Source organism: Lagopus muta, chromosome 1, assembly GCF_023343835.1.
Source record: "Lagopus muta isolate bLagMut1 chromosome 1, bLagMut1 primary, whole genome shotgun sequence".
Taxonomy (NCBI): domain Eukaryota; kingdom Metazoa; phylum Chordata; class Aves; order Galliformes; family Phasianidae; genus Lagopus; species Lagopus muta.
Window position 1 is genome coordinate 7,601,653 of NC_064433.1, and position 27,980 is coordinate 7,629,632.

A 27,980-nucleotide genomic window follows, 5' to 3' on the forward strand; every position below is an offset into this window, starting at 1 on the left:
TGAATGGCACAAGCTTTTTCATTTTTGGAAAAAAAAAAATGCATTTTTTTATTACTGTACAAATAAACTGCAGCACTGCAAGGATCTGTAGCAGTATAAATAAATGGCATCTTACAGTTACATAAGACAAATACTCTTTATTTTGTTTAAACTGAATATACAATTACTTCTGTTCCCTAGGCAACCATTTGAAACTACAACTTATTTTTCACGTTAACAAAAACACAGACTGAAAAAGACCCACTCTTGATTATGAAGAGCTAATTACAGAAATAAATAAAATAATTTATACACGAGTCTTTAGTCTCTATAGCTTTTACTCTCAGTCCCTAGCTAACAGGCTGCTGCTCAGCCTAGTGTCTGTTGCAACCCTTGAGCGTAGGAATTAATTGGCTTCCTTTGCCTCAGGGCTCTGTGCCCAAATTCTCACAGACCTATTTCTCCACGACTCTGCCACCTCCACACCATCCTCCCATATACTCCCTTGCTGCATAAATCACCTCTAGAGGTGGCTGGTACTGTCATGTAAACAGCGAGACCAAATGTTCCAGCATACTCACAACAACCTTCAAAACAATTCAGGGAGAGGCTGGCGGGTACCAGTAGCTTCCCTTTCTCATAGGCCTTCCCTTTTTATTCAGCTTAATGTAGTGATGAAGAAGGAAAACAAAAAAGATTTTCCACAAATGATCTGAGTTCTATCCGTTGCCAGCAACGGATGCTCAGGAACAAGCAGACCAGACAAATCCCATAAGCACCTGTCTGAAGTCCTATGCTGTAGACACAGTAATGATGAGATGGGAAGACAGACCATTTCTTTGTGATGCTACCCATGCTCCCTGAAGTCTTTGATGGAACACATTTCTTCCTGAAATGTAACAGTCTTGCTCCACATATTGCAAGAGTCAGTAAGTGCAGAAATCATCACCCATTCTTCATGAAACATGTGCAAACTATTTCTTGCTGTGGCACTAAGAGGCTACGGTCCGCAATCGCTGCCTTCTGTCCAGTTTTTGAGATGTGCAGTTCAACACAAGTCAGATCAGAATTGACCACGTGGCTCCTGGCAGTGAGCACTGCCAACAGGGAAACACTGGAACACCCTGGTTGGGTCGCAGTACGTCAGGCTTCTATTGGCTGCTCTGTAACCCTTCACAAATGAGGTAAATGGCCTGAGCAGAGAAAGTGCACCGTCGTCATTTCAAACTGTAAGTTTCTTTTTAAAGACATGGACTGACTGCTTTCTTTGGAAACATGGCACAGGGTTGTAACTAGTTTCACAATGCAAACACAGTCAATACAAAATGGACATGATTACTGCTTCTCTCAGTGACAGCTCACTAGATCTTCAACATCTTTCGAATCTTCTGAGTCAGGACTGCCCAGTGATGAGCCAATAATGTGGGACCCATCTCCATGATGCTGTAGGATAGGATCTGCCAAGAGACACAGTAAATTACAACTCACCCATTATTTAGTGTTCCATTATAACAAAATGTTAAATACGACACAGAAAATGCACTCTGAGCTTTGGAACAATTTTAGGCAATGTTAACTCCAGTGCAACTAGTTCTCAATTTCTAGTTCCAAGCAAAGCCATGAATAATACAGATGCAACTAGTGTGACCCAGGTTTGGACTCCCCAGGTGTTAATGCACCAGGCCTAAGGCTGACCCTAAGATGGCTATGCAAGGAGATCCTTCCTCCAGAAAGGATTATTTGTTAGCTGCACCACTGGGAGAATATTCCTATGCTGTTCCCAAGTATGAGATTACTGCTGGCACTGGAAAGTGTGGCATAAGCTACCAAGCCCTTCCAGGTGAGCACTGTGCAAACATCCCAAAGAGCCCAGCCTCTCACTATGAAAGGTAATAAGTGGCAAATTGCATTTCAGATGTCTCCAGTGTTCTCTCAAATGGGAAACCAATATAATTCTATCAGCAGGCATGAAGAAATGTGCAATAAACAGTTACTCATTAGCCTATGTGTACTAATTCAAGGCTCAAGGACGACGGGAACAGCTCAGCAAGTCAGGAAGCACCTGCAGTTCTACTGCTTTTCCCAGGAGGTTAAGTGAGACTTTCTTCCACTTATACTGATGTAAGTGAGCTAATCAGATTGGTTAAAGTTTCACAGAATCACAGAATCACAGAATCACAAGGTTGGAAACAACCTGCAAGATCATCTAGTCCAACCACCCTCCCATTCTTATCAGTACCACAAGCACTAAACCATCTCTCGTAGCTCCTCATCCAGGCGCCTCTTGAACACTGCCAGGGATGGCGACTCCACCACCTCCCTGGGCAGCCATTCCAGTGCCTGGCCACCCTTTGAGAGAAAAAGTTTCTCCTAATATCCAACCTAAACCTCCTCTGGTATAACTTCTTGCCATTTCCTCGGGTCCTACTATTTGCCTGGGAGAAGAGGCCAGACCCTTTTGCACCACAACCTCCCTCATAGCAATGTTTCATAGCAATGATAAGGAAAACAACTCTAGAGAAAATAAGGATCTGGATCTATGAAGCACTGTTTTGAGGAACTCAAAAGTGCTATTCTGATGTAGTGAATCCTACAAAGGGACTGTCCTACCTGTTAGAGTTGTCAAGGGCAACACTGATTCACTGTCTATATCATCTGATGTCTGTATAAAACCATGGGAAGAAGGAACAATAAGCACAGTCTCATCATCTATTGTAGGCTGATCAACTTGTTCTTCTATTGTTGGAGAACCCAGGTCCTGAAAAACACAGAAGGAAAGGATGTGGGGCATTATTCTGGGTAGCAAAACAGAACAGCTTGCTTTGGCCTGCCATACTCCAGAAGAAGAAACAGACTCCCCAAATGAATTTTATCTCTGTCAGTTGAAATGTCAACATCTGAGCTACTTACTTCAGCATTCGCAGGGTACATTTCATCCTAGGATAGGCATTCAAAATGAGATAAGAGAATTCTACCCTGTGAACAGCATCGAGGACATGGGGAGAGGAAATGAGAGACTGCACAGTAGTGATAAAACCTTCCCATGTAAGTAACAAATTCTGTCTATTAACAGGAATAATTAATCCATTCCTCTACTTGCTCCCTAGATGTTCTGAGAGACTGAAGCAATACCTTTATAGCACGTCCCAACTCCACAGATGTGATAGGTTTACCTGAGCTTAATAACTTCATCTCGTAACTCCTGCTTCTGTGACAAGTCTTAACCAATGGACACACAGCTCAGAAGACCAATTTTAAATGTTGTGCCTTTTCCTATAAGTCGCTGACTGAAGGGTGGCTCAGAACATTTTTGGTTGAACCACATTATATCAAAATAATTGGCAACACACTCATTCCTTCCAGGTGCAAGCTGTCAATATCCCTACTTTCTTCTAGTCCCACAGCTGCTGTTGCTGCCTCTTTCCTGGTAGTGCTGGCACTGATAGGAAATAACACACTTGGCTTACTTGGTGTCACAGCACACTCCGGTGGACTCCTGGTTCTGCATGTGCACTGGAAGACATCCTAGTTAATACTGACAGAGTAACCAGACATTTGAATCCCAGTTTGTGTGTGCAACGTGCGTAAGGTTCATTCTGCCTTCAGGAATTACTGATGCAGAACGACAGCAAATGTAGCTGGCAGAGTGAAAATACAGGGATTTATCCCTGTTTTCAGAAGGTACAGGAAATGTTTGTAGAGAGAACTTTTCTGCTCAAGAAAATCTCCATGTTTGTTATAGGAAACCTGTTTCCTTATATAGTTTCCACAGTGTTTTTGCACAGGCAGCATCTTGTGCAGTCTTTGCACTGTGCAGCACCCTTTGTGTGGTGCTGCTGAAGATGAGCTGACTACCTGTGCTGCAGCTCAGTGATTTAAGCTCACTCCAAATGTGCACCCATTCATGCAAGGCACCGTGTGCCGGAGCTGCAAAAGTCAATTTCTGCAGAGAACACAGATAAAAACCCACCCATGAAAAGCATGATGTGGCAAAGCTTAAAACTGAGAAAAGGAGGTGTGAAAAAAACCTGAAAATGCCATTGTGACAAATGGGCACCTTTCCCAGCCAGAAATAACAAATCTCTGCAGCACAACTGAGTGCTTCCCACTGCCCATACTCACAGCAACAGCACAATGCTCACAAGTGCAGAAGAATAACACTGGCTTAAAGTAAGCAGAATTTAGATCTGTCTTTGTAGAGTAACATTTCATTTAGAAACCCACAGACAGTCTCTGTTTCCCGGAACTTATGCACACGCAAACTTGAATTTAATTAGAAGGATAAAGCAAGTAAGAATTATAAAGAAGAACAAATTTTACAACTGTTTCTACCATGAGACAAGAAAGAAGAACACAGAAGAATAATCTCCATCTTTGGATGTAATAGCAACCTTTGAGAAATACAAGGATCCTCCTCTTAGTGCGAGCACAACGGATATGCAATGCCTATTCAGTTTTGCAAAGCCAAAGTCTAACAAAGTCCAGATATACTAACAATGGATTTTTCAACAGGGATATAAAGCAGAATTACAGCAACTGTAAAGCTTTCTGTTTTGGAGAATAGGAGGCAGTATTTAAGTCTAACTCACTGCTTGTCACTGTCTAACCTAATCCAGCTTCTAAAGACTTATTTTCTACCCACTAAATATCACTCTCTTTTTCATATGTCCACTCTCCTTCCCTTAGTCTCTGTGATAGGTTCAGTGAGAGATGGAAGAATTCTATATAAACACTCCAAATGCCTGAAATAATTTGGATACATTTGTTTTTACATCAGAGGCATCCGAGCTGAATGAGATGGAAGCAACAGATCTAGATGGTTTAAATGCTTCTCATTCCTACATAACAGATACTTAACTGGAGTACACTGTTTAAAGGAAGTCCTCAAAAATGGAAACCAAGCTAAGTGGTGCACATAGAAATACACTATTAAATTCATAGAGCAAAAGCTGAGTACTCTCTCTCATCTCCTTTGCTCAGCAGTCTACCTACCTGTAAAATACACGCATCAAAATTTCACAGCCTGGTTTAAACAGCATCAAATGGTAATGAAGACAGCTGTTCCATGCCACTACCTTCTACAGTCACCACTCTAAAGTACCCTGAGTGGTGAAGTAACTCCACAGCTAGGGAAGTATTCAAGTCAAATTTAAGCCCAAGTTCCAAATTAAACCATACCACTTTCACATTCATAACATATTAATGATAGAGGATTTAAAAATAAAGCCCTCAGAATTATAATATGCACTAAATCACTGACATACTGATATGAATAGACTAGCATAAAGGTCAAAGATGCAAGGAAATCATTCTCAATATAGAAGCAGGGAAAAAAAATCAGGTATTATCCACTTGATTACCTCAGTGACGTATGTGCTGGGTAAATCAGAGTGAGAATCCTCTTCCTGCTTCAGACTGGCACCTGAAATCTCCTCTTCAGTTCTTACCATAACTCCATCCATCAGTTCACTACTATTCCTGCTGCTGAATTTTGAGGCATCATCTTCATTATACGCTGAATGCTCTTCATCACTCAGCTTGGACTGATGGATATCATCAGGGAAGCTGTTTGTTTCCAGGCTATCAGGTGGATCTGTCAGGTCAGCTGCCTGAATGTCTGAATCAACAGTAAGTTCTGCCTGAGTGACAGAGGAGGAGATATCTTCAGCAGCAACGGTGCGGATGATGACACTCGGTGTGTGGCACTGCACTGTGACATTGTCACTTGTATTCAACAAGTGTTCTGGCTGTAAGGATATTTGGGGAAAAATAGAAAAGGAGACACAAAAACCTCTCAGGTATCTTCACATCTTTCAGCAAACAGAAAAGCAGCATTACTAATGTAACTGAGCTCTACATATGCAGTGCATCAACACAGATCACATGCTGACCCTGTGCTAACTGTGTAAAGTACACACATATTACGAAACAAAAGCAACTGTTCAGGTGAGGATTGCCCCAGACTTTTAAAAGATTAGAGATTTTTTTCTTTTCCTGACTTTTACATTGCATTTGTTATTCAATTTTCAGTCTCTTCTCTTTCTCTCCCTCTAATAAAGACCAGAACTCCCGCTGAAAGTTTTGTGAACATGAGTATTTGCTTGTTAGAATAAATGAAACATCAGGAAACTGTCGTTCTGCTGGGACAAACCACTAGATGGAGACATCATGTTCAGCCACAGTAAGAACTTATCTAAGCCAAATTTTCAAGCAACATAAAGAGACTTAAAAGACAATACAAAAAGATACACTCACATTTTAGTATTTTAAGTAAAGTAACAGTGCTATGTCTTAAGAACTGCTTTACAAATTTAACATGCAAATACACAGATGCCTGCACTGTTAAACTTCCCTCCCTGCCCAAACTTCAGTCATTTCATTGCTCAGAATACGTACAGATAAGGCATGAACTATGATCTGTTCTGGGGAGGCTGGAGCAGCAGCAGCTGTTAGGGTCATGGTAGGACTAGTTGTCAGTGTTAAAGGAAGGCCTTGGCTTGAGCTTGTCTGTAGCAAGTATGTACCTGGTGTTCCTGTAGGCTGGAGATGGAAAGACTAAAAGAGACAACACAAATTTAATGCCCAAACACACCACCTTCCTGGGCCACACTCAGCACCCAAAGCATGCTTATTTACATCAACTAGTCTAACTGTAATGCCCCCTGAAAAAAGAAAACAACCCAAAACTAAACCAAACCCCAATCCCTGCTGCACCAACTGCTTTACTGTATTCAAGAAAGTAAAAACAATCTCATCTACAGCCTTAGGCTACAGAGACAAATATTAAGTCATGTAGGACTGTATTATGAGGTACAACAGCAGGTAGAAAGTGAATACATTCTACTTACTGTCAACACTGAAATGAGACAAAGTGCTATAAATCACAGCACAATGGAACTAAGAGAATCTCTACTTGCTGGGAGCTTCCTCTGCCTGTTATGTCAGATTTCAACAAGACATCAGCATAAAGAAAAACTTCATAGCATTAAAGCATTAAGATAGATTTAAAGCATGTAACTGTAATTCACATTGTGTCCATAGACCTAACAAATTAAAGCTCTGGAAATACACTTCGCTTACAACCTTCAGAAGTTTTATATCTGTTAAATTCCTCTTTCCATTTGAGACTTCTTTCTCTGAAAACACCAGTTCCAGTCTCAGAAATAGCTGTGCTGAAGAGAAAAAAAAACCCTAACTAACCACCAGTTCTCTGTTACTTACTGGAAGAATCTCAAAGGTCTGCAGTGTTCCACTGTTCAGTGTTATTGTCTCAGAGTCAACTGTAGCAGCAGGGGAATCTGTTGAGGCTGCAAAAGGAAGAAAAAAAAAAAGCTAAGTGTGTAAACCAACATGTTTCAGTGCTGCAGAGTGCATTACTCTCTATAATTGCTACACAGCAGAAAATTGTTAATTCTAGTAATATGGAAAAGAAAACTGACTGTAATCCTAATGACAAGGCTCTCTAATTGGTACTTAAGATGCTATATCATGTACAGAAAGCTCCAAAGGAGCAAAGGAAAGTATGCACAGTGAAAAAAGCAAACACAGTACACCTGACATCATAGAATCACAGAATGGCCTGGGTTGAAAAGGACCACAATGATCATCTGGTTTCAACGGCCCTGATGTGTGCAGGGTCACCAACCACCAGACCAGGCTGCCCAGAGCCACATCCAGCCTGGCCTTGAATGCCTCCAGGGATGGGGCATCCACAGCCTCCTTGGGCAACCTGTTCCAGTGCTTCACTGCCCCCTGTCATCTATTTATTTAAACATCATCTAAGTACTTAAGATGTGTATGAAATTTTTAAGTTCTGGTGTAATGATATCTTAGGAATTGAGTATTGTTTTTTAAAACCACTGTCAGATGTAACATTGAGATGCTTATTTTTATATTACTTTTTTATTTTCATTTTCGGTTTTAACTCTTTCTGCTCTCCACAGTACGTCAGCCACTGATGACAGATCAGACACTCCCGGAGGTATTTTGTGTGTTGTGACTGAAGTGTAGAAAAGCTACACTAAGTATTCTCATCACTCTTATCATTCTTATCATGTCTTACCTTATGATTCTATTACTCTATGACTACAAGCATTTAAGTAATTACTTCCATTCGTGCTAACAGTAGCTATGAAAAGCAAAACATATAGTTTATGTGTCAGACATTTAAGGATCACCATGCCTAAACAAATACTCCAGACTTTGAAAGGTATCAAAAACTCTGCTTAGAACCAGAATTAAGAACTTTACTCTTGAAAAATTCAGAAGTTTCAGGTAGCTGGAGACAAATTGATACTTTGTCTGAGATTATACAGTAATTCCATACTTACAGGGCAAAAGATATGACGACAGCAATGCTACAAGCACTGAAAGCTTAACCATCTCAGAGTCTGTGCTTTCAAAGTAGACTAATTTTAGCTGCTGACAGGAGCTCTGACTTTGAAACTTGTATTACTGCAGTGGCACGCCAAGGTTTCCTGCTGCAGATTTCCTGGCACCCAGCAGCAGATAGCTGTGAGATGTGGCCTGTCTGTTACCTAGCCAGTTGTGTCTGAATTGCTTATAGGAATTACCCCTTTGAAACACTGAGCCTGCTATCATATGCAGCTGCAATTGTCTAATAGGTTTATCTCTCATGGCATAGAGAAACAGAAAAGACATGATAAAAAATTCACTTTGATTACACAAGCAAAACTCTTCTAGAAAGCAGATTAGCATGGGGAGGAGGCTTGTTAAGCAGACAGAGAGGTGAGTGACATCACAAAATAACCACTACAGAACTCTGAGAAGACTTAAGGGTTACAGAATACCAGCTGCCTCATCAAAAACCAGTAGCTTTGACCAAGATGGGTAGAACTTACGACACAACTGATGTATTACTACAGGTAAAACATTCTAAGCATGGTACTGCATAGCATTCTAAGAAATAAACTAAATAAAATGAAGATGGCACTTAAGTAGATTAAGACAGATTAATCTAATGAAATTATAAACAGAAAATTATTTACCAAAGGCCTGACTACCCATACTCTGAAGAATCAGTTCTTAGCCTAACTAACTAACATTTTAATCAGTAAGCCAACTAAATTGAAGAATGGTAGCCAATGGAGATGACAGGCTGCTTAGGGGGTCACAGGATTGGAGTAACTAGAGTTACCTAATACGATTAGCTACAAAAGCAAACAGTAAGAATGACCATCAGGGTAGAGCTGGTAATAAACTTTTGCTAATGAGTAAAGCTCTTCCTTAAGAGGATGGGAAGCACCAATTTAAAAAAAATGGTTAGAGAAGATCATCAGCTGAACTCATGAGTGTGAATCAGCAGCTAATGCTTTCCAGGCTGCCTGTGCCTAGAAATAACTGCATAAAATGGAGCAGGACTGGAAAAACTATTGCATACCTTCTTGTTTCAATGCCCCTTATCAGAAGTTAGGCACAGCAGTGTAACGTATTTCACAGAAGATCTTGTAGATTATATTCCATATTGTGGACAAGAGTTACCAGAAAAAACTTGAAGATTAAACATATCTACTGCATTTTCCCTAAGAGGCTTCTGCATGCTCTCAAAAGGCCTTTTCAAAAGAGACTTTTCCAACAAATGTTATACAGCACGCTCTTCTATCCATGCAGAGAGAGACCAAGTGTGCAGGCACTCCAATTGCCATGTCTGGCTCCTGTTGTCACAGTTGTAGCTAAATATGCCTAACGAAGATAGAAATGGGTAAACGGAACCCAGGAATTCTTATCTGAAATTATGTCATGACCAAAGCAGAACTAACTCCTCTTTCACCTTCTTAACATAAGAAAGCTTTAGTTTCATTAGAGGACAGCAAGTCGTGCATTTCAGCTACTTACAGACGTGTGTAATCTGGACTGGGATCTGCAAAGCTGTCACAGGGCCTGGTGTGTTCCCTGCATTCTCCTCCAAGCGAGCCACTCGAATCTGCACGTGCTGAACCCCTGAACTGGAGTTACTGTTTGGTAATCCACCTCCAGATTTGTTCTCTGAAAGCTGATGCCCTGGATTGTTTTTCTGGTTCTCATGCAGTTGTTTAAGACCCTTTATCAGCACTGAAAGAAAGAATATTCATGCTCGAGTATGTTGAAGAAGGGCATTTCAAATGCTGCATGTGACATTTATCGAAGATGAAAAAAAACAACAAAACAACCAAATCCTTCTGAAGTTGGAACCTAAATCATTCAGAGAGATTTTAAACTAGAAAGTTAGCACATACATACAACTCATTTATAGTTACCTACTGGGGTGAGCCTAAATTTCTCAAGGAACCTAGATATTTCAGCATGTGTGGAAAAGGAAGAAATGCTCGTAATATTTTAGACCTCTTCAAAAGCTTTCACAGTACCTTGCCAAGTTACAATTAAATGTTGTACCACTAGCTGGGCAATGTTTCTGTGAAGAAGTAAACCTCCAATCTTGCAAAAGATTGGATTGGATTTATTCATGTAGTTGACAGACCTGTCACTGGCAATAGGGATCATGAGTCAGAATTAATCTCTCAGCAGCTGCACTACAATCTGCATACAAAGTGGCCCATTACTCCAATAAAACCACCCACCTATCTTCCCTTACTATCACTTTGGTCCCTCTGCAGTTGACATAAACAAAGTGACAAAGCTGTGGTCTTTGTTTTTCTAGCATGCAACAGAGGGAAATACTACTCATCTCCCATTCTTGACAGCACAAGCATTTTTCATCTAGGAAATAGGAATAGATTTTGTGGATTCAGTCATGTATTTATATTATCCACTATTTGATACAACTATCTACTAACATACGTTTTGTACCGTACTAAGTGTAACAGGGACACCCTCTCAACTGCATCCTCCCATCATGTTACACCTTTCATTACAATATGACTAATTTCTATGTTTCTCTGACCTTTTTCTTCTCCCTGCAACAGAAAAGAAGGACTGAAGGGAAGTTCACAGCAACTGAGATATGCTTTGGCTCTAGTTTCTTTGACCAAGAGTGAAAGTGATGAGTGAGACATTTAGAGAGCTTTATAATCCCAATTCTTCCACTCTTCACAGAATCTTGGGGTTGGAAGGGACCTCCAGAGATCACCGAGACCAACCTTGATGAGCCTTTCTCACTGTACAGCTAGTAACTGATTTGCCTTTCGCTGCAGTCAACACAGAGCCAACATTTAACCTCACACAGATTACCTTTAAAATGACAAATGCAACAGACCTAATCTGAGGTGACACTGCTAGGCTGCAAATCTATATCCTCCTGAAACTGAAGGGGCCGCTGCCCTACATACCAAAGACTGTCATCAGCTGTGACCTGCCAGCTGATCTGCTTATCTATGTGCTCTCACTTAAAACAAAGGTAAGGGACTTGGCAAAATCTACAGTTGTATACAACTATTTGGCTTGTTTCAACAGAAACACTCAAGGGACTGGATGTGGATGCAATTTAGCCAGTAGATGGCAAGGAGCTGGTAACTTCCAGCTTAAAAAGCAATGTGCTCTTCAGCCTGCAACGCTTTAAGTAGACAAAAAAATCCAGCCTTATTCCTTTGATGCTTGTGAAAGAAGTTTCCAGGAAAGTGCACAACTAGTACATTACCAGGGAATGAAACATCCTTGTGGTTTGCAATCTGTCTTTTGATGGTCCACCATTTACTCCGAAGCCACTGCGGTGAGCGGACACTACTCCATCCTTCAGCGAGTAAATCCCAGTTGATGTCGTTCTCATCAGAAACTTCAAGTTCCGCTATCCTGACAGGATACAGAAAACATTCACCTGTCAGAAACCACCCTCCGGACCAGAAGGTGTGTTGCACATCTCTGGTCTTGTCACATGTAACAGAGGCAAAATGGCATGCTAGTGAATAGTCTGCCAGAGCTCATGTATCGACATACGCTTCCAAGGCTCCACGCTGCCAGAGGTCAAGCAAAATCATGAACAACAGAAAATGGACTAGACCTGTTAGATGATCCAGTCCATCTCCTTGCCATGCAGGATTATTCTCCTTATTACATACACATTAGGGCTTCATTCAGATTATTGTTAGGCATTACAAACAATGGCATTTGTGTCTTTTATTCTTTGGAAGATCATTCCTCAAACACATCTCCATAACGGGAAATATTTCCTGAGATTCACTCTAAACTCTTAATTAATTTCATGTTATATTTACATCTGTTTTCTCCTAAATAACACTCATCCATCCTTAATTTTTTTTTTTTTTTTTTGCCTCCTCTCAAATGCTTCTTAGCCAAAGTAGATAAAGATGAAATTAGCTACAATATTAAATGGTTCCTCATTAATTAATCCCATCAGGCTCTCCAGGAAAGGAGCAGTCTCCACACAGTTCTGGCAGACGTTACGCACAACACTGGATTCTACCAGAACCTGTCTGAATACTGTTAACATCTCTGAAGTGCCTCCTGCTCATCTGTACCTGGAGCACATGACAGAGAGGTGAAAAGCAAGAAGGGAAAGGATTTTTTGTAAAAGTTAAATTCACAAATCAAGCAATGATACTAAATATTGATAGCTAAAAGAAACAAAAAAAAAAAAAAAAAAAAAAAAAAAAGGAAAAAGGTACCAAAACCAATCCTGAAGGATGACTGTACTGCAGAGTTAAAAAGATACCATTTGTGCATAAATACTAGGAATTATAGCCAGCACATACTGAAATGCAGAATCAGGTTACTCATTTTGAGATCAGGTCAAACAGATTCAGGAAATCAGTGAATAGTGCTCTGTAAATAATTTTCAGATTCCCTTATATGCCCAGGATTTTTATTCCCACCCCCAATTATGAACCCATAAAAATCCACTGGCTAAAAAGCCTGAGTTAAAGGCATTTGAAATGGGAGGAGGACTGGAGAGAGCAAAAGATTTCCAAAGTTACTGAGCTTTTCACTACCAGGTTGCCAGTTCAAATGGAGTCATCAAAAATGCTGAAATCCAATCAATGTTTGTCAGCCTACATGAAATTAATTTGCAGTCTCAGTTTAGTTCTTTGTAGACGAGATGTCCACATCACAGAAACCACCACCACACTTGACCCTTGTTGGTCATCTCATCAGAGAGGCCAAGGACTGAATGGGCAGGGAGACTGAACTACCCTCCAGTTAAGGGTTAAAGCGCATTGGTGGGGCAATGTGTGGGAAGCTTGCATGGTCGCTGCCTGTGCTGTACCTGTTCTGTGGAATAAAGAAGACTTCAGTCTCCAGGGTTTTCAATCTGACACCTTTCACGAGCACTAAAATTCACTAAAAAAACAAAAAACAAAAAATATGTTCAATAATAAATCTCTGGGAACTGTAAATGCAGCAGTGACTTTTGGAAGCTTCTAAAATTTTTAAGACTCTAAGAGACCAGCAAAAGGGACCCCAATGGAATCCTGCTAGCATCACATATTCTGAACCGTTAAAAGCAACTAAAATAACAAACCTTAAGATCAGATTTATTTCATCTTCCTTGGTCCACTCAGTGCCCCCACTTTGTTTCCAGTTGAGATAGTTGAGCCATTTAGAGCGGCACTGTTTTTCAGAGCGTGTTCCGACCCGTTCTGCTACAGCAGCCCATGATACACCTTGCGTGACAATGTCACCTGGTTCTGTGCTAGTTAGCTCATGAACTACTTCTGCTAGTCTCTTTTCTTCTTCTTCTGTCCACTTTCCTGAAAGAGAAAAAAGCCCTCCAGCTTAACCAGCAACAGCTGACCTCTGTTCTGATCTGTGACATCACCTAACATCGTATTCCACATCCAAGTGTGGACTTGTGAAGAAGGTATGATTGTTCTCATTTACCAACAATTTACAGTATAATCCATTCTTAACTAATAGGGTTAGGGTTCATCATTCATTTTTGCCAGGCTATTGTCAAGTTGTATCCTCTCTTCTTGTGGATGAATGAAGCCACACAGAACTTATCAAAATATCAGAGCAAATTGGTCCAAACTACATGACTTATATGAGTTGAAGTAAATTGAACACGTAAAACTCTAGCTTACAATGATTACATGAGGCCTGATGAAGTTTTTTCTTCTTCGTTTAAATATATAAATTACAAAATAAACAATACTTTACTCCTTAAGTGCTCCTGTCTCTTAACTGACATAAAGACATAAAGTGTATGTCTATAAACACTCAATACAAGGCAAAGTATTTTTAATCCACTTCAATGAAATACGCTCTAGTGGCATAAACATGATGGATAACTGACTGCAGAACTGATATTTAAGATGATAAACAGCAGAAACTTATACTAAATGCATTCTAAAAAGGTCCCCAGATTTCACACCTTACTCACTCAGCTCAGACTCACAATCTGAAAACAGGATCACAGAATGCTTTGGGTTGGAAGGAACCAAGATAATCCAATACCAAACCTCCTAACACCAGCAGGAATGCCATCCAGAGGATCAGGTTGCCAAAGCCCCATCCAACCTGGCTCTGAACCCTTCCAGAGATGGGGCACCTGCAATTTCCACGGGCAGCCCCTTCTGGTATCTCACCACCCTCATAATGAAGAATTTCTTCCTTGTATCTAATCAGTTACTGACAGAGGCAGAGAAGGGACAGCTCTAACTGGAATGTGTCACTGACTGGCATTTACCTCACCTGTGTTGCAGGTATCCTTCATCAATCTACATCGATCTTTAACAGAAGAAGCACTTCTCCCCAGTGCAGCTCCTATTGTGGCCCAGTCGTTGCCGTGCTTTATTCTCAGTCTGAAGAGAAACATGCCTATTAGCACTATATCCGTTTACAGACCAAAGTAACTGTCTACAAAAGTAGGAAAAATGTGCACCTCGCAGACTTAAAAACAGAATGAGAAGTCACTTTGTTACTACTGTACAGAATTTTTAATATATTTTGTTATCACTGATAATTTTTCTGTACATCGCTAGAAATCTTTTCAGCAGTACAGCTCAGCCTCAGGATACTTGCTTTTAAAAGAAGTATCTATAACTTATTATCTATTTGTCATTCAGGTGTGTTGTGAAGCATAATTATTGCATAAGCACAGTATGAACATTTAGACAAACATGCAATATCCCTTCTACACAGGTTCCCTGATTTTTTTTGAAGTGGTATAGAGACTGCTTGAGAAATCTAAGTAATGCCTAATCAAAATCCAGGCAAGCTACAAGTTAAATGAGGCAAAATACTGCAAAATCATACTCCTAATTTTAACTATTATTTTCCTGCCACACACAACATAGGGTTACTTAACATGTTGAGCCATGAGTGTTCCAGACACCACTGGAGCCACAGGCATCTTGTGAGTGACAAACCAGCTAAATTGACCTGAACAAATCTATCAACACAATGTAATGAACCCTCTGCCTTCCTTCAGCCCAGCATGGTTTCTTCAAACTGGTTTCTTCAAGCTCTAAGAGGAGATAAAGCCTGTTGCCCTTCTCTCTTCATCTAATGACAAAACCAAAAAAGCCTTATTGACAATTTATGTCTCTCTCTCGTACTTTATAGGGAAATCCTACCCGTGACCAGCGAATTTCTTCACAAACAACCTTTGCAGGAGTTTCCTGAAGAAAATGATCACTGTTTTTCACAAACACAACCACAACTGAGCTTCACTGTGCTTGTAAAAATCTGAAACATGACTCATTTCAGCAGAAGGCTTATTTCAGGCTTTGCTGCATGTTACTTAAGTCCTGAATATACACTAAAAAATAATCAAAATGTATATATATATTTGATTTCTTTTCAGATTAATTTAGCAGCCACAACTTTCTGATAGGTGAAGAACTCAAATTTACACCTGACTTCATAAGCGACTCCAAGTGATTTCATACAACAAAACAACCTGATACAACCACTCAAGGTACTCAATATGACCCTGTTAATAAGACTTACTCTTTAAGCCTTTCAATTTCCTCAGGTGTATACCTAGAAAACAGGTAAACAAAAAGACATCATTTTAAACAGAAAGCATACAACACAAATATTTTTGTTTTACTAACCACACAGTAAATTTTAATTACCATGAAGATTAAAGAATTACAACTCTAAGAAACAATGACAGAATGCCTGGAGAAAACTCAAAGAACAATTGTCATTTACCACGACAGGGCATTTCTAAGGCAATCTGGTCTAAAATTCCTCTCATTTGCCACTGAAAATCTCCATTCTCAGTGAAGTCACTTTAAAAAACACAATTAGAACGTCATCTGTTCATCTCTGAAGCAATCAACTACTTTCTTTCGTTTCAGTCTCAGTATACAACCAGCATAAGGCAGGAACCAATTAAAAAAACCCACCACTGGAATAATATTTTACTTCCCAATCATCTTTAAAAACTGAAACCACACGTCCTTAGCAGCACTTCCAGATGGCCCCATACCCACTGCTTTACAGACAGGGAAACTAAGGGCAGACGGATTAAGAGCAATTAGCTCAAGGTCACAGTTCTAGGAAGAAACTATACCTCAGCAGATCCATGCTTGTGTCAAAGTCTTCTAATTGCATCAGAATCCCCTCTGCAGTCTGCCTTTTAAGTTGTGGATACCATCAACTTAACTATTATCACGGTTGTTCAAGCAGAATTCAGCAGAGGTCACTTATGATCAGGAAGAGCTGGGTCTGTTTGGCTAGTATCTTCTGTGTCATGCGTAACATGTCAAACATTAAACAAATGACTCTACTCATACCAATAAAACCATGCAGCATTAGAGGTTTTCATACTTTCCAACATGGTTTCTGTCATCATACATGCGAAGAACTCTTCTATAAACAGCAAAGAGAGGCCGATTCAGACCCCAAGCTATTGTCCTGTAGAAATCTTTTCTTTCATCTTTTGACATTTCAAATATAATTTCAGTGGCATCTTTTATTCCACGGGCCTAGAGGAAAGTATTTAAAAAAAAGCTTAGATGAAGACTCCTAGAGCTCAAGCAGAACATTTAAGAACTGAAGCTTCGCATACCATTATGAAGTTTTCTAGGTATTCCAAATAATGAAGCCCATGATTTTAACTGAGTATTTATAAATCAGCTGCTTTAAATAAAAATCTTGAACATTTGGCTTTTAACACTGAAACTTGGGCAGAAACTGAAGCTCTAACCTTCCTCCACATAAAATCTGCCCGACATATTTTATTATCAGAAGTTGAACATCGTAATAGAATTGGCTCGGTGTCATACAAGGCAAAGCTGTCAAAGTTCTCTAACAACTTGTTACTTAACTTTAGATATTCTTGATGTAAAACCTACTCTTCTTCTTCTAATGGTAACTGCAAGCAGATTTTAATACAAAAAAGCCAATGGAATTAAGTATAAAAGGAAAGCTTTTGCTTCATCTCAGCTTCAACAAAAAACCCATAACAGTTTATTTATTCAAAGTACTACATTTCCAAAAAACAAGAAGCAAGATAAATGGGAAGGTATCAATCAGACAAATTAGCAGTAACTCAGTTACCTAAGAGGCTTAAAAACATTCATTTAGATTTAGAAAAGTATTGCTCACTATGAACGATTTAGTGGCAGAAATTCTAATACAGATGTGGGTAGGCACAAGTTGCTAGAACCAGCAGCAAGGATTTCTACGCCAATGAAAACTGAATTCAGAGATATTCTAATCCACAAATAAAGGATAGTGAACCTGTAATATCCAGCCTACAGATTTGTAGCTGCACATACTAAGTAAGCTCAAATATTCTCAGCTGTAAGCCGACCACAAATGTGACTTATTGGCAATTATCACTGTTGGCATGTTAACTGCATGCCTATTTCTATACTGAATTATGATGCTGGTATATTAAGGGTAAGAAAGCAGACAGATATCCTGTTAGCATTGTAAAAACAGGTAATACATGGTATCAAGTCTGGAAGTTAACACTTAGTAAGGAAAATTATCTTTGCAATGTTCATTCTGTAGTCTTAAATGCTGGGTACAACTATCTTATGTATTTCAAATAGGTAATGACAGTTTCTACTATGTACTGATGGGAATCATGTAGAGCACATTCTGTAAAGTGTTGAAGGAAATTGATTTCTAGTAGCAGTATAGCTACACCAAGAGGCAGATAACATACTCTTAACACATACCTTTAAGTAACGTTCAATGTTACTCATCAAAATGTCGATTTCTTCCTTGGACCACATCCCTTGCTTCCACTTATGGCCTTAAAATAGAAATGAAACTGAAGTGAAAGCCAGCAAAGCAATGTATCAGAAAACACATCCCTCATTTCTGCAAACGAATTAAGAAAGAAAAAGGAGTAGTAATTTTAGGTATTTTAACTAGAATTGGCTTCAAACAGATGTTATTTCAGAACTGATAAATGGTGCTTAGTGACTTGTCAACTGCCAAGAAATATTTACATCAAGCAAGTCAGACGCCTCGTCCAAACCATTATTTTTTGAAAATAACACTGATTTCTTTATGTGCTGTCAGCTCATGTTTTCAGGGTTCCTCTTCAAACAAAACTATCACAGGATCATTAAGGTTGGAAAAGACCACTATGACCATGTAGAGCAACCATCAACCCACCCCCACCATGCCCACTAACCACATCCCTCTGTGCCACATCTCTACCCTTCTTGAATACCTCCAGGGATGGTGACTCCACCACCCCCCTGAGCAGTCTGTGCCAATGCATTACCATTCCTTCTGAGAAGAAATTTTTTCTAATACCCAACTTGAAAAACAAAAACAAAAAAAAGTAGACATGTGAAAACCTGGAATGTGAAAAACTAGAAAGATTCTGTCTTGAAATTGACAGAAATTACTATGCACTCAGATGATTCCAAAAGCTGGAACTTAAAATGTAACTCATAATATTACTTTGGGAACTGGCAGCAGTGTGGACTTCTCTTACATGCCCTATTGCTCCCCAGCACGTGAGCAGTGCTATCCACCAGTGCCTTCCAGAGAGGCATTCTTTTTTTTTTCCATTGGAATAGTAATCCAGTGGCCACAGACAAAAGAAAGACTCATGTCGAGTGTTTTATTTTCCAAATACAAGTGGCAAATCAATAAAAATAGATGTTATGCTTCCTGTCTATGCCCTTAGTCAGCTAAGCTCTGAAAGTAAAAACAATTCACATTATTCAAAGAAAAAATTCCAAGGATTGGTTTCAATAAAACATTAAGACATTCCTCCCTTGAATTTATGCAGAGCTTCTTCTTCTTCCCCTCATAACATACTTAATAGCAATGATCACTTCTAATTAAGATTATGCTGGTGACCCAGTTCACATCCTGGTGAGTGCTGACTACCTGCCCATCTCTGCTCAGAGAAATCATGGTACTTCCTTCTCAGCTTGCTAATTACCAGAGCTGAGAAGCAGTACACACCAAAAGACTGTTTACTTAAATTCAAAGTACAGGCATTTTTACTAATTCTGTTCAAACTGATGAGAGAAAACTCTTGCCTGTGCATGACAATTTCAAACTGCTCTTCCAAAGCTACAGAGGCACAACTTACTACTCCAGCTGTGATTCATGCCATTATCAAAGCACCGGAACTGACCTCTGAAGGGACACAGTACTTCTTTACATGGAATAACCTTTAACACCCTACTATTATAGGAAAGGAAGTCTATTTTTGTACTTCATGTTTGTACATTTAGAGCCAAGCTTATCATGCTTTCTTTTCTCCAAGACCTGTGGGCATTCTTAACAAGGGAGACTGTTATAAGCTGAAGCAACACGTCAAACTTCCAGCTCATGTAAGAGGAGGTAAGCAGTGAGATTCCTCCACAGCTGATCTCATGGAGACCTCAGAAGAGTCTCAGCTAGTATAGTTTCACAATATTTCGTTGGAAAGGTCTTCCCCATGCTATTTCTCTTAAATAAAATCACTACATTTAGTGCCCTCATTCATCCACAACTGTAAGATGCCACTTGTGATGTCAGTTGATGTAGCTGCGAGAAAGCTACAAAAAAAAAGGACCAAACACAGTTTCTGACATGTTCTGCAAGATACTCATCAAATATAAGGTCACCAAGCCACATGCAGCCATTTTTCTGCCAGATCACCAGTATTTGCTCCCTCAGTCAGAGCTGAGAGTGTGCTACTCTCCATTCATTCACCATTAGCTATTGAAAAGATGGTAATCTCTGTTCTCTCTCATCACAGAAGCACAGAAATGTAGTAACGTGCTTGTAACATTATTTGCAGTAACATGACAGTGAGTATAACAGACATGGACAGAACTGCTTGGCTCCCTTCCTCTTAATTTTCCATATCCAACACCAGGACTTTTCATGCCTCATCCATATTTTTTCACAGACTCAGCACGCTCTGGAGTAGAAATCATTGTGTAAGGGACCGTTTGCTTCTGTGAGAGAAAACCATTGTCTTCCCCTCAAGTTTATTAACAATAAGGGATTTTGCTTCGAACTGATAGAAGAGAGGTTTTTTTCTGCAAAGCAGTAAGGTCAGGATAAGACAAACAGTGGAAAGACTGAGGAATTTGGAGAGGTGTATTCATCCGACATGATATAAGTTGCTTAGGCAACAACAAAAAAAAAGAATCAACATCAAACCTCTGAAGCTCAGCAACTGCTGAACTGCTACATGCATTTGGAAAGGGAAGAATATTGTCAGCTGGTAGTTTTAGGAGTAGCAGTGTTTATTTCAGAATCAATCTGTGCACAAGTTCAGAAACTCATTTTTTCACAAGTACCTACCCTGTGACTGGTGCTTCTCATCTCCCAACCAAGCAAATGGAGCCAACACACAGCCACGTGCCCCATCTGTGCTGAGACACATTACCCACAGCAGTTCTCTACACGGCCACTAGAAGCACTTTGATCACTTCAAGGATAGCCTCTCTTCCCTTCCAAGTGTATCTGGAGTCCCAGCTTTCTTGCATACAAAGTGTAAGAGAGATGGTGAAGACTTAATGCATTACATTTCTCTGCAGTTTTAGAACAGGTCTTCTCAAGTATCTACACTAAAAAACCCAGAGATTACTTTATGCAACCTGCAAAATGTTCTCAAGGGCATTTGAACAGCTTACATTCCTACAGAGAATTTAAGTGCCCTACCTTTATTTGTCAGGGAATCCTTATCCTCTTTGGTTGTGAACCAGGCTTGACTAACAGCTGACACTTCTTCATTGCCCATTGGAGAGATTTCATCCAGCTGTTCATTCTGAAGAATCTTGAAAAGACAAGAATGAAATGGCATGAAATCTTCCATTCTTTCTATCACTTCCCATCTAACATGGAGGCATAACTTGAAGGAAAAGGAAACCATCACATCTAGTTACCCTGTTGAATGCTCAGAAAGTACCAGATATAGCACTAAAAGTAAATTCACTTCTTGAAAGACGTAAACTAAGATTTAGCATCTTAATGGACAAATGCTGTGGGAATTAAGTATACAGCAGTCTTCATACTGTTTAAATTATAGTGAATAGAAAGAGTATCATGGGCTTCGGTGGAAAGAGGACTGTAACCAAGTTCTCCAATACAGACTTTTTAAACATGGTACACTCACAATGAAAACAGAGCATGACCAATAGGACTGGTGCCAAACCTGCTTAACTCTTTATAAAGTTAAATTTATAACTAAAAAAAAAAACCACAAAACAGCAGAAATAACAGATAATCTTGTCTTACTTCTGTGTCGATTACCACAGAACAAATAATTAGCCATGCAGGTTTACATCTATCACTGTTTACTGTAGTGCTTTTAGGGAGGGCAGTTATACATGAATAACCTCTTACATACATAAAATGATCCAACTGCACTGTTATGTAATGTTTACAAGCAAGGCCTGCTCTCAAATGCATCAGTTTCATACTAAAAGTAACCTTATTCATCTAGTAAGACTTTTCTGCTTGTTGTTTCCATTTTCATTTCCATTTCTGTAACGATATACACAAAACAGGTCAATTCTGAAGTTTTACTCTACCTGAATCTGAGTAACAGTTCCTTCGTTAATCTCATCTTCAGCTACCTCAGCAGTAGCAGTCATGGTCACCTCAAAGCTCTGATCATTTTCTGAAACTTCAGAATAGGAAAGTCAGTCATATACCTTACTTCTGTAACATTTTTATGCATGCTATATGGGTCTGACCAATTCCCACCTTAATTATGAAAAATTTTAAAGAGGCCTTACTTGGTATTTAATTGTTGATCGCAATGATTATCAACTCTTTCTGTTCATAAAACTTAAATATGGGCACAGAAACCTTCAGCTTTTCACGTGAATACAACCAAAAAACTAATTGGAAACATGTAAATACAACATTTATTGTATTAATGCTTCCTTTCCTGCCCTATCTTCAGGATTCTCCAATTACTCAGAGACACCATTCAAACTTTTTGGTAGCATTCTTATCCTGGCACTTAAACAATACATCTGTAACTGCAGTCCTCCATCTTTAAGGCAGATTTCTTTTGCTAGTATCACAGAATCATAGAATCACAGAATCATAGAATCACAGAATGGCCTGGGTTCAAAAGGACCACAATGCTCATCCAGTTCCAACCCCCTGCTGTGTGCAGGTCGCCAACCAGCAGACCAGGCTGCCCAGAGCCACATCCAGCCTGGCCTTGAATGCCTCCAGGGATGGGGCATCCACAGCCTCCTTGGGCAACCTGTGCCAGTGTGTCACCACCCTCTGTGTGAAAAACTTCCTCCTAATATCTAACCTAAACCTCCCGTCTCAGCTTAAAACCATTCCCCATTCTATTGTAGATAAAAGTTGCTGCAAAACATCCAAGACTCTAAGAGGCAAAAAATATAAACATGTATTCACAGAATTTGTAAACTGGACACAAGATACTCAGCTTACGATCCAAAGAGTTAACTTTCTTACCAACAGAAACAACTGCTTCAACTTAAAACAACTTACTTGGAACTGCAACAACAGAAATGCAGGGAGCTGAGTCATCAAGGCTCTGGTCATCCTCTGACAAGCAAAGCCTTTTGTGGGGAGGTTCGGCGCTGTCTTCAGAGTTTACTTCATCAGTTTCTAGCAACAAAAACATACATGGGACCCTTTATGTCTGCAAAGTGAAGGTCTTGAGAAAAACTGGACAATGACCAAATCCAAAAGCAGAAGCAATTGCGAGAGGTTGGATGAGATGTTTATTACTGCCCAGGACCTTAACATCAGTTAGAGCAGTAACAGTTCACATACATATTCCATAAAGTTTTCTTCATAAGTTCCAGAGATCGTTATCCTTCAACTCTCTGTTGCTGAACAAAACACTTAAGCCCATGGAACTCTGTGTGTGTGCTCAGTTCAAAGAACACATTTCCACTAAAATAAATGAGAGCAGCTATAGCCTTGTCAGGCACGTACCTACAAAATTTTGGGGTTTACGCTTTGTATGACACTTTATCCTTCTTCAAACTGAAACAGAATTAATCTCAGCACGATAAGCAGAATCCCAATAGCTTGTCTAATTTGGAGGCAGGCAAGAATCATAGAAAGATCAATGAAAAAAAGAAATAATACCGTGCAATACAATTCAATACCGTTTTGAGGGCAATGAAGTATGAGGTTTCCTTCAGTGTCCTGAGTCAGAGTCACGGAGTTCACTGTTTCTACTGTCACTGTGTCAGACTCTTCTTCAACTGTGCTCATACTCAAACCTGAAAGAGCAATGCACACGTTAGTTTCCTTCAGACTGCCACCTTGCCCATAATGCTGCTGCCTTTTTCTCAAACAGCCCATCAAAACCCAACACAGAATGACAAATCTCCATCTACTTTGTTGTTCTTTTTATTCTTGGAATAGAAACCTAAGCTGTTGCTTTTCAGCATCTTTTAATATTTGCCCCTTTGTTATTTGTAACATTTCTCATTTATTAATTTTACTGTTACATAACCTTGTAAAGCCAATCAACACTGAGAAATACTTCTGTACTCACACTGCTCATAGCTGAGCTCTTTACAGAGTGCTAAGGTGCAAAGTTTGATTCTCCTTCCACGCATACAAATAACTGCTAGTGCTTCCTCTGCACCAAAGAGCAAACATAAGCACCAGAAAATCTGGCTGTAGATAATCACCAGCATGAAAGATTACAGCTGAGTAACAATAGAACTAGCATGTATGCTGGAGACCCATCCAGTATGACATAGGAGGGGACCCCCTGAAGCTTATGGGGTGCGCAGCGGAGAAAGCACAACAGTGCTGCTGGTGACAGAGCCCTCATGTGGCTGCTTTGACCTCCAGGTTTGCCATTTCTTGCAGGTCGACAGCCGAGGCCATGCGAGATAATGCTGAACCACCAGAGAGATCTGGGATGGGCCATGCAAATTCCTTTTGATTTGTACACCTGCACGTCAGCCACACATCCGCTAATGAAAGAGTCAGCAACAAAGTTAATGACAGCCAATTGTTTTTAAATAAGTGAGACTGTAACAAGCAGCCCCTTCATAAAGTCACCTTATTTTCAGAACATCACTGAGAATACGTGAATACCATTTTGAAAATGCACTGCTTTCTATGTAAAAGAAGCTCTTTTACTATAAATGTATGGCCCAGGATGTTTCTTCATCCTGGATTCCACTGCTTTCTTTAGACATACAAATCTATTATTAATTTTATGCTCTGGAAGAGGGCGTTAGCTTGTGGGGAAAGGGAATAGTGCTGAACACACGTGCATTAACAGTGCGGATGGATATAATGAAATGCAGTGAAGACTGAAGATTCTTCTATTTCTAAGCTAGCAGTTGAGAAATAAATGCAAATTTAATAAGCACCTTATAGTGCCTTGATAGATTGTTGGGTGTGCTTACCAAAGCTAACTTTACACAGTTCCTGACAACTTTAAATAGGTTTCAGTGCACAACTAAAGAGACATGAGAATATTTTGCCCACAAGAATCCTTTAATATAGAACACCAATGTTGATTTACACTACATAATACAGCAGTTCTTATCCGCTTTAAAAAACAAACAGCAGATCTAGGCAGAAAATAACAAAGTTTATTTTATATAATTGTATATATATTTTAATACATAATTTCTGCAATTCTTAATCATTTTCATCAGGCAGATGGGCTCAATTGTTCTTGGGCTACGAAAATTAACTGCTTGTAAGAAACAATATTCTTCCATGCAGACAAGGTTCTGTCGCGATGCCTTGCTATTAACCAAACCTTATCTCTTCTGTGAACTGATGGGTATCTTTTAACATTTCAAAAAGCAATTGCATAAAAGGTTGTGCTCTTTACATCAGGCAAAAAGTATATTTCACTGAACTCCGAATGAAGCAAGAATTAAAGCACACTAAAGGAGGCTTCCAGCTACTGAAGTGAGCGTTCCCACTGGTACAAAGGATGCGCTGGGATTTCAATGCATTCACTCAAGAGTGACACAATGGAAACAATGTCATTCCAGAACACCACACATCTTCTATTTAATAAAACCTGAATGTTTACTGTATTCCATAGCACAGCTTTTGTAAGGTCAACACTTCTGGTGCACAATCAGGAAATGTTGCTGTTTGACTAGAGCCAGTTCTCTTACGCTATTATGTGATGAAAAAAATAAATAATAATAATAAAACCCACAAAACTTTCTTCCCACACTGCATGGATTCCACTCTAATCTAAATCGAAGTCAAAAAGGAACTGACTTCAACAGCTGCAGCAAGAACCTAAGAAGGGGACCAAACTGCACAGATATCAAACACAAGGACCCAGAGACTGGAGTTCAACATACACAAAGATTTATTAAACTGTATCAACATGAGATTGCAGTCCTGCAAGAACAATTGAGTTCTACTCATTTGCGGTAACTAAGGAAGCAGGCCTTCACAAAAATGGGAATATGCTGTAGTCAATGGGACAAACTGTTCTCATTTACATCGATGCACACTGATTTACATTTGGCAGAACTCCATGAGTGCTAGCCTATCCATTGATATTTTCATAAAAAGCACTGAGCATGATTAAATGTCAAAAACACACAAAGTGAAGTTAGCACTGTTTCAAAAGGGAAGACAAAACAAAACAAGACAGTGCCTCCCCTTCTCAATAACAGGAAACAGCCCTGAGGCACAAATATGTGTATGGATAAGAATCTTCCTAAGACTGAGGTGTACTAAAAGAATTTCTTTTCTTTCATGTAAATCCAGTTTCATTTGAAGCATTAAGCAATCAACTTTTTCACCATCACAAAGAGGCAGGAATTTAGGATAACAATCAAATTTTGGATGCTAATTGTAGAAGGCATGAGATAAAACCACAGCTCTGCTGCTTTATGTTAGACAGGTGAACAAACACAACACTAGTTTGCACAAATGGAGGGGCTGTTAGAAATGGTAAGAAACAGTACAGACACGTGGTAAATGTTTCATAAAATCATAGAAAGAAAGGACCTCAAAGCCCACCTAGGTCCAATTCCCTGACGTAGGCTGGTTGCCCCCCATCACCATGGAGGTGTTCAAGGAACATCTGGATGTTATGTTGAGGGAAATGGTTTAGTGAGTACTATTGGTGATACGTGGATGGTTGGACTGGATGATCTTGTAGGTCTTTTCCAACTTTGGTGTTTCTGTGATTCTGTGATTAGACCAGGCAGCCCAGGGACCAATGCCTCCAGGGACAAGGCATACACAGCTTCACCACCCCCCCTTAATAAAGAACCTCACATCTAATTCACACTTCCCCTCTTTCAGTTTAAAGCTATCCCCATAGAATATATGAAGTTGGAAGGGATCCTTTAAGATTGTGTCCAACAGTTCTATTAAACATCCAGAAAGCAAGCATGGAGTTGCTGCCGCTTCTGAAGTAGAAGCAACCACCTTCTTGCTAAGACATCTTCTATTTTTGCAGCTGGACTTTAACCATGCTATCAAGGAATTAATTGCATCTCTTGCCAGAGCAGCGCTGGCAAACAAAAAGGATTTTTTAGATTACTTTGGTGTATTACTTACAACAGCCAGGTGGATCTAAACAATGGTGAATAAAAGCACACAAATAGCGTGAGCCAAAGACCTGAAGTGTAACACACTTCACTGTGCCTGAATACACACTCAAGAATACAGACATCTCAAAAGGAAAGGGGGGAAAAAAAAAAATTAAGAAATAAAGGAAAAGCTCCTCCCGAATGGACACCATGGTGTGTAACAGTGATACTGGGAAGCCTGGTCCTGCTCGTGGATGCAAACCCTGATCCTGGCAGAGTAACACATTTCAGAGCCCACTCAAAGCCTTGAGCAACTTCCTCACCTTCGCCAGACAAGAAATAACGAAATGAAGCAGATAAAAGCCACAAGCTTAGGCTCTGGGCAGCCCGGTCTGGTGGCTGGCGACGCTGCACACAGCAGGGGGCTTAGAACTAGATGCTCACATGGTCCTTTTCAACGCAGGTCATTCTGCGACTCTACGATACCCCAACCATTGCCGAAGAGAAGGGAAACCGGGCGCTTTAAAGGCTTTCCCACAGGCTGTCCTTTATTACAGACGCCGAGATAAAGCGAAAGAAGTTTAACACCAAGCCCGTACCGCCCCCGTTCCCGACCCCCGCGCCATGGGGCTCCCCAGCTTCTCCTCACTTTCGCACCCCCGCCCCAAAACGCCGCCCGGCAGCGCCCGGCTTGGCAGAGAAGCGCGGCCCTAACCCCGGGCCTCACCGCCCGCCTCAGCGCCACCGCTCCGGCCGCCGGCGCCGCCATTTGGGCCCGGCCCGCAGCCGCCGCCATTTTCCCGTCCTCTCAGCGGGCGGCGGCGCCGGCTGAGGCCGGTCCGGCCCGACGCGGCCTTGCCCGTGCCCGTGCCGGCCGCGGCTAAAGCGCGGGGTCAGAACGTGGCCGTCTCTCTCCTCCCGGCGCCCTCGGCTCGGCCCGCCCCGCGCACCGCCGCCACCTCCCCGCGGCCCGGCCGCTCCCGGCCTTTGGCAGCCCGCAGGCCCCCGCGCGCTTACTTCCTGTTTTGGGTCCGGGCACTTGAGAAACCAGGATGGAGACTCCGAAGTACCAGGATGGAGGCGCCGAGCGGCAGCAAGCGGCGGTGGGGGAGGAGGAGGCGGAGGAGGAGGAGGCGGCGGCGGGGCAAAGCGCAGACAGCCAGCGAGCCC

The 27,980-nt window shown here is 40.6% G+C and overlaps 1 protein-coding gene across 2 annotated transcripts; it reads right to left on the reverse strand.

Moving 5' to 3' along the window:
- Positions 1-88: 88 nt before the first annotated feature.
- On the reverse strand, positions 89-27,980 carry DMTF1 (cyclin D binding myb like transcription factor 1). 2 transcript variants are annotated; one of them, XM_048962942.1, is made up of 17 exons: positions 27,828-27,980; positions 23,430-23,546; positions 22,801-22,920; positions 21,855-21,949; positions 20,983-21,097; positions 18,033-18,109; positions 16,672-16,829; positions 15,844-15,876; positions 14,584-14,693; positions 13,412-13,640; positions 11,573-11,724; positions 9,835-10,050; positions 7,201-7,286; positions 6,376-6,534; positions 5,340-5,726; positions 2,590-2,737; positions 89-1,436 (listed from the first exon to the last, which is right to left on the reverse strand). In XM_048962942.1, the coding sequence occupies exons 2-17, from the start codon at positions 23,536-23,538 to the stop codon at positions 1,327-1,329; spliced, it is 2,304 nt and encodes a 767-aa protein (XP_048818899.1). In that variant the 5' UTR covers positions 23,539-23,546; positions 27,828-27,980; the 3' UTR covers positions 89-1,326. The 2 variants fall into 2 exon arrangements, with proteins under 2 accessions (XP_048818899.1, XP_048818907.1); XM_048962950.1 differs by lacking the exon at positions 27,828-27,980 and adding an exon at positions 27,538-27,788.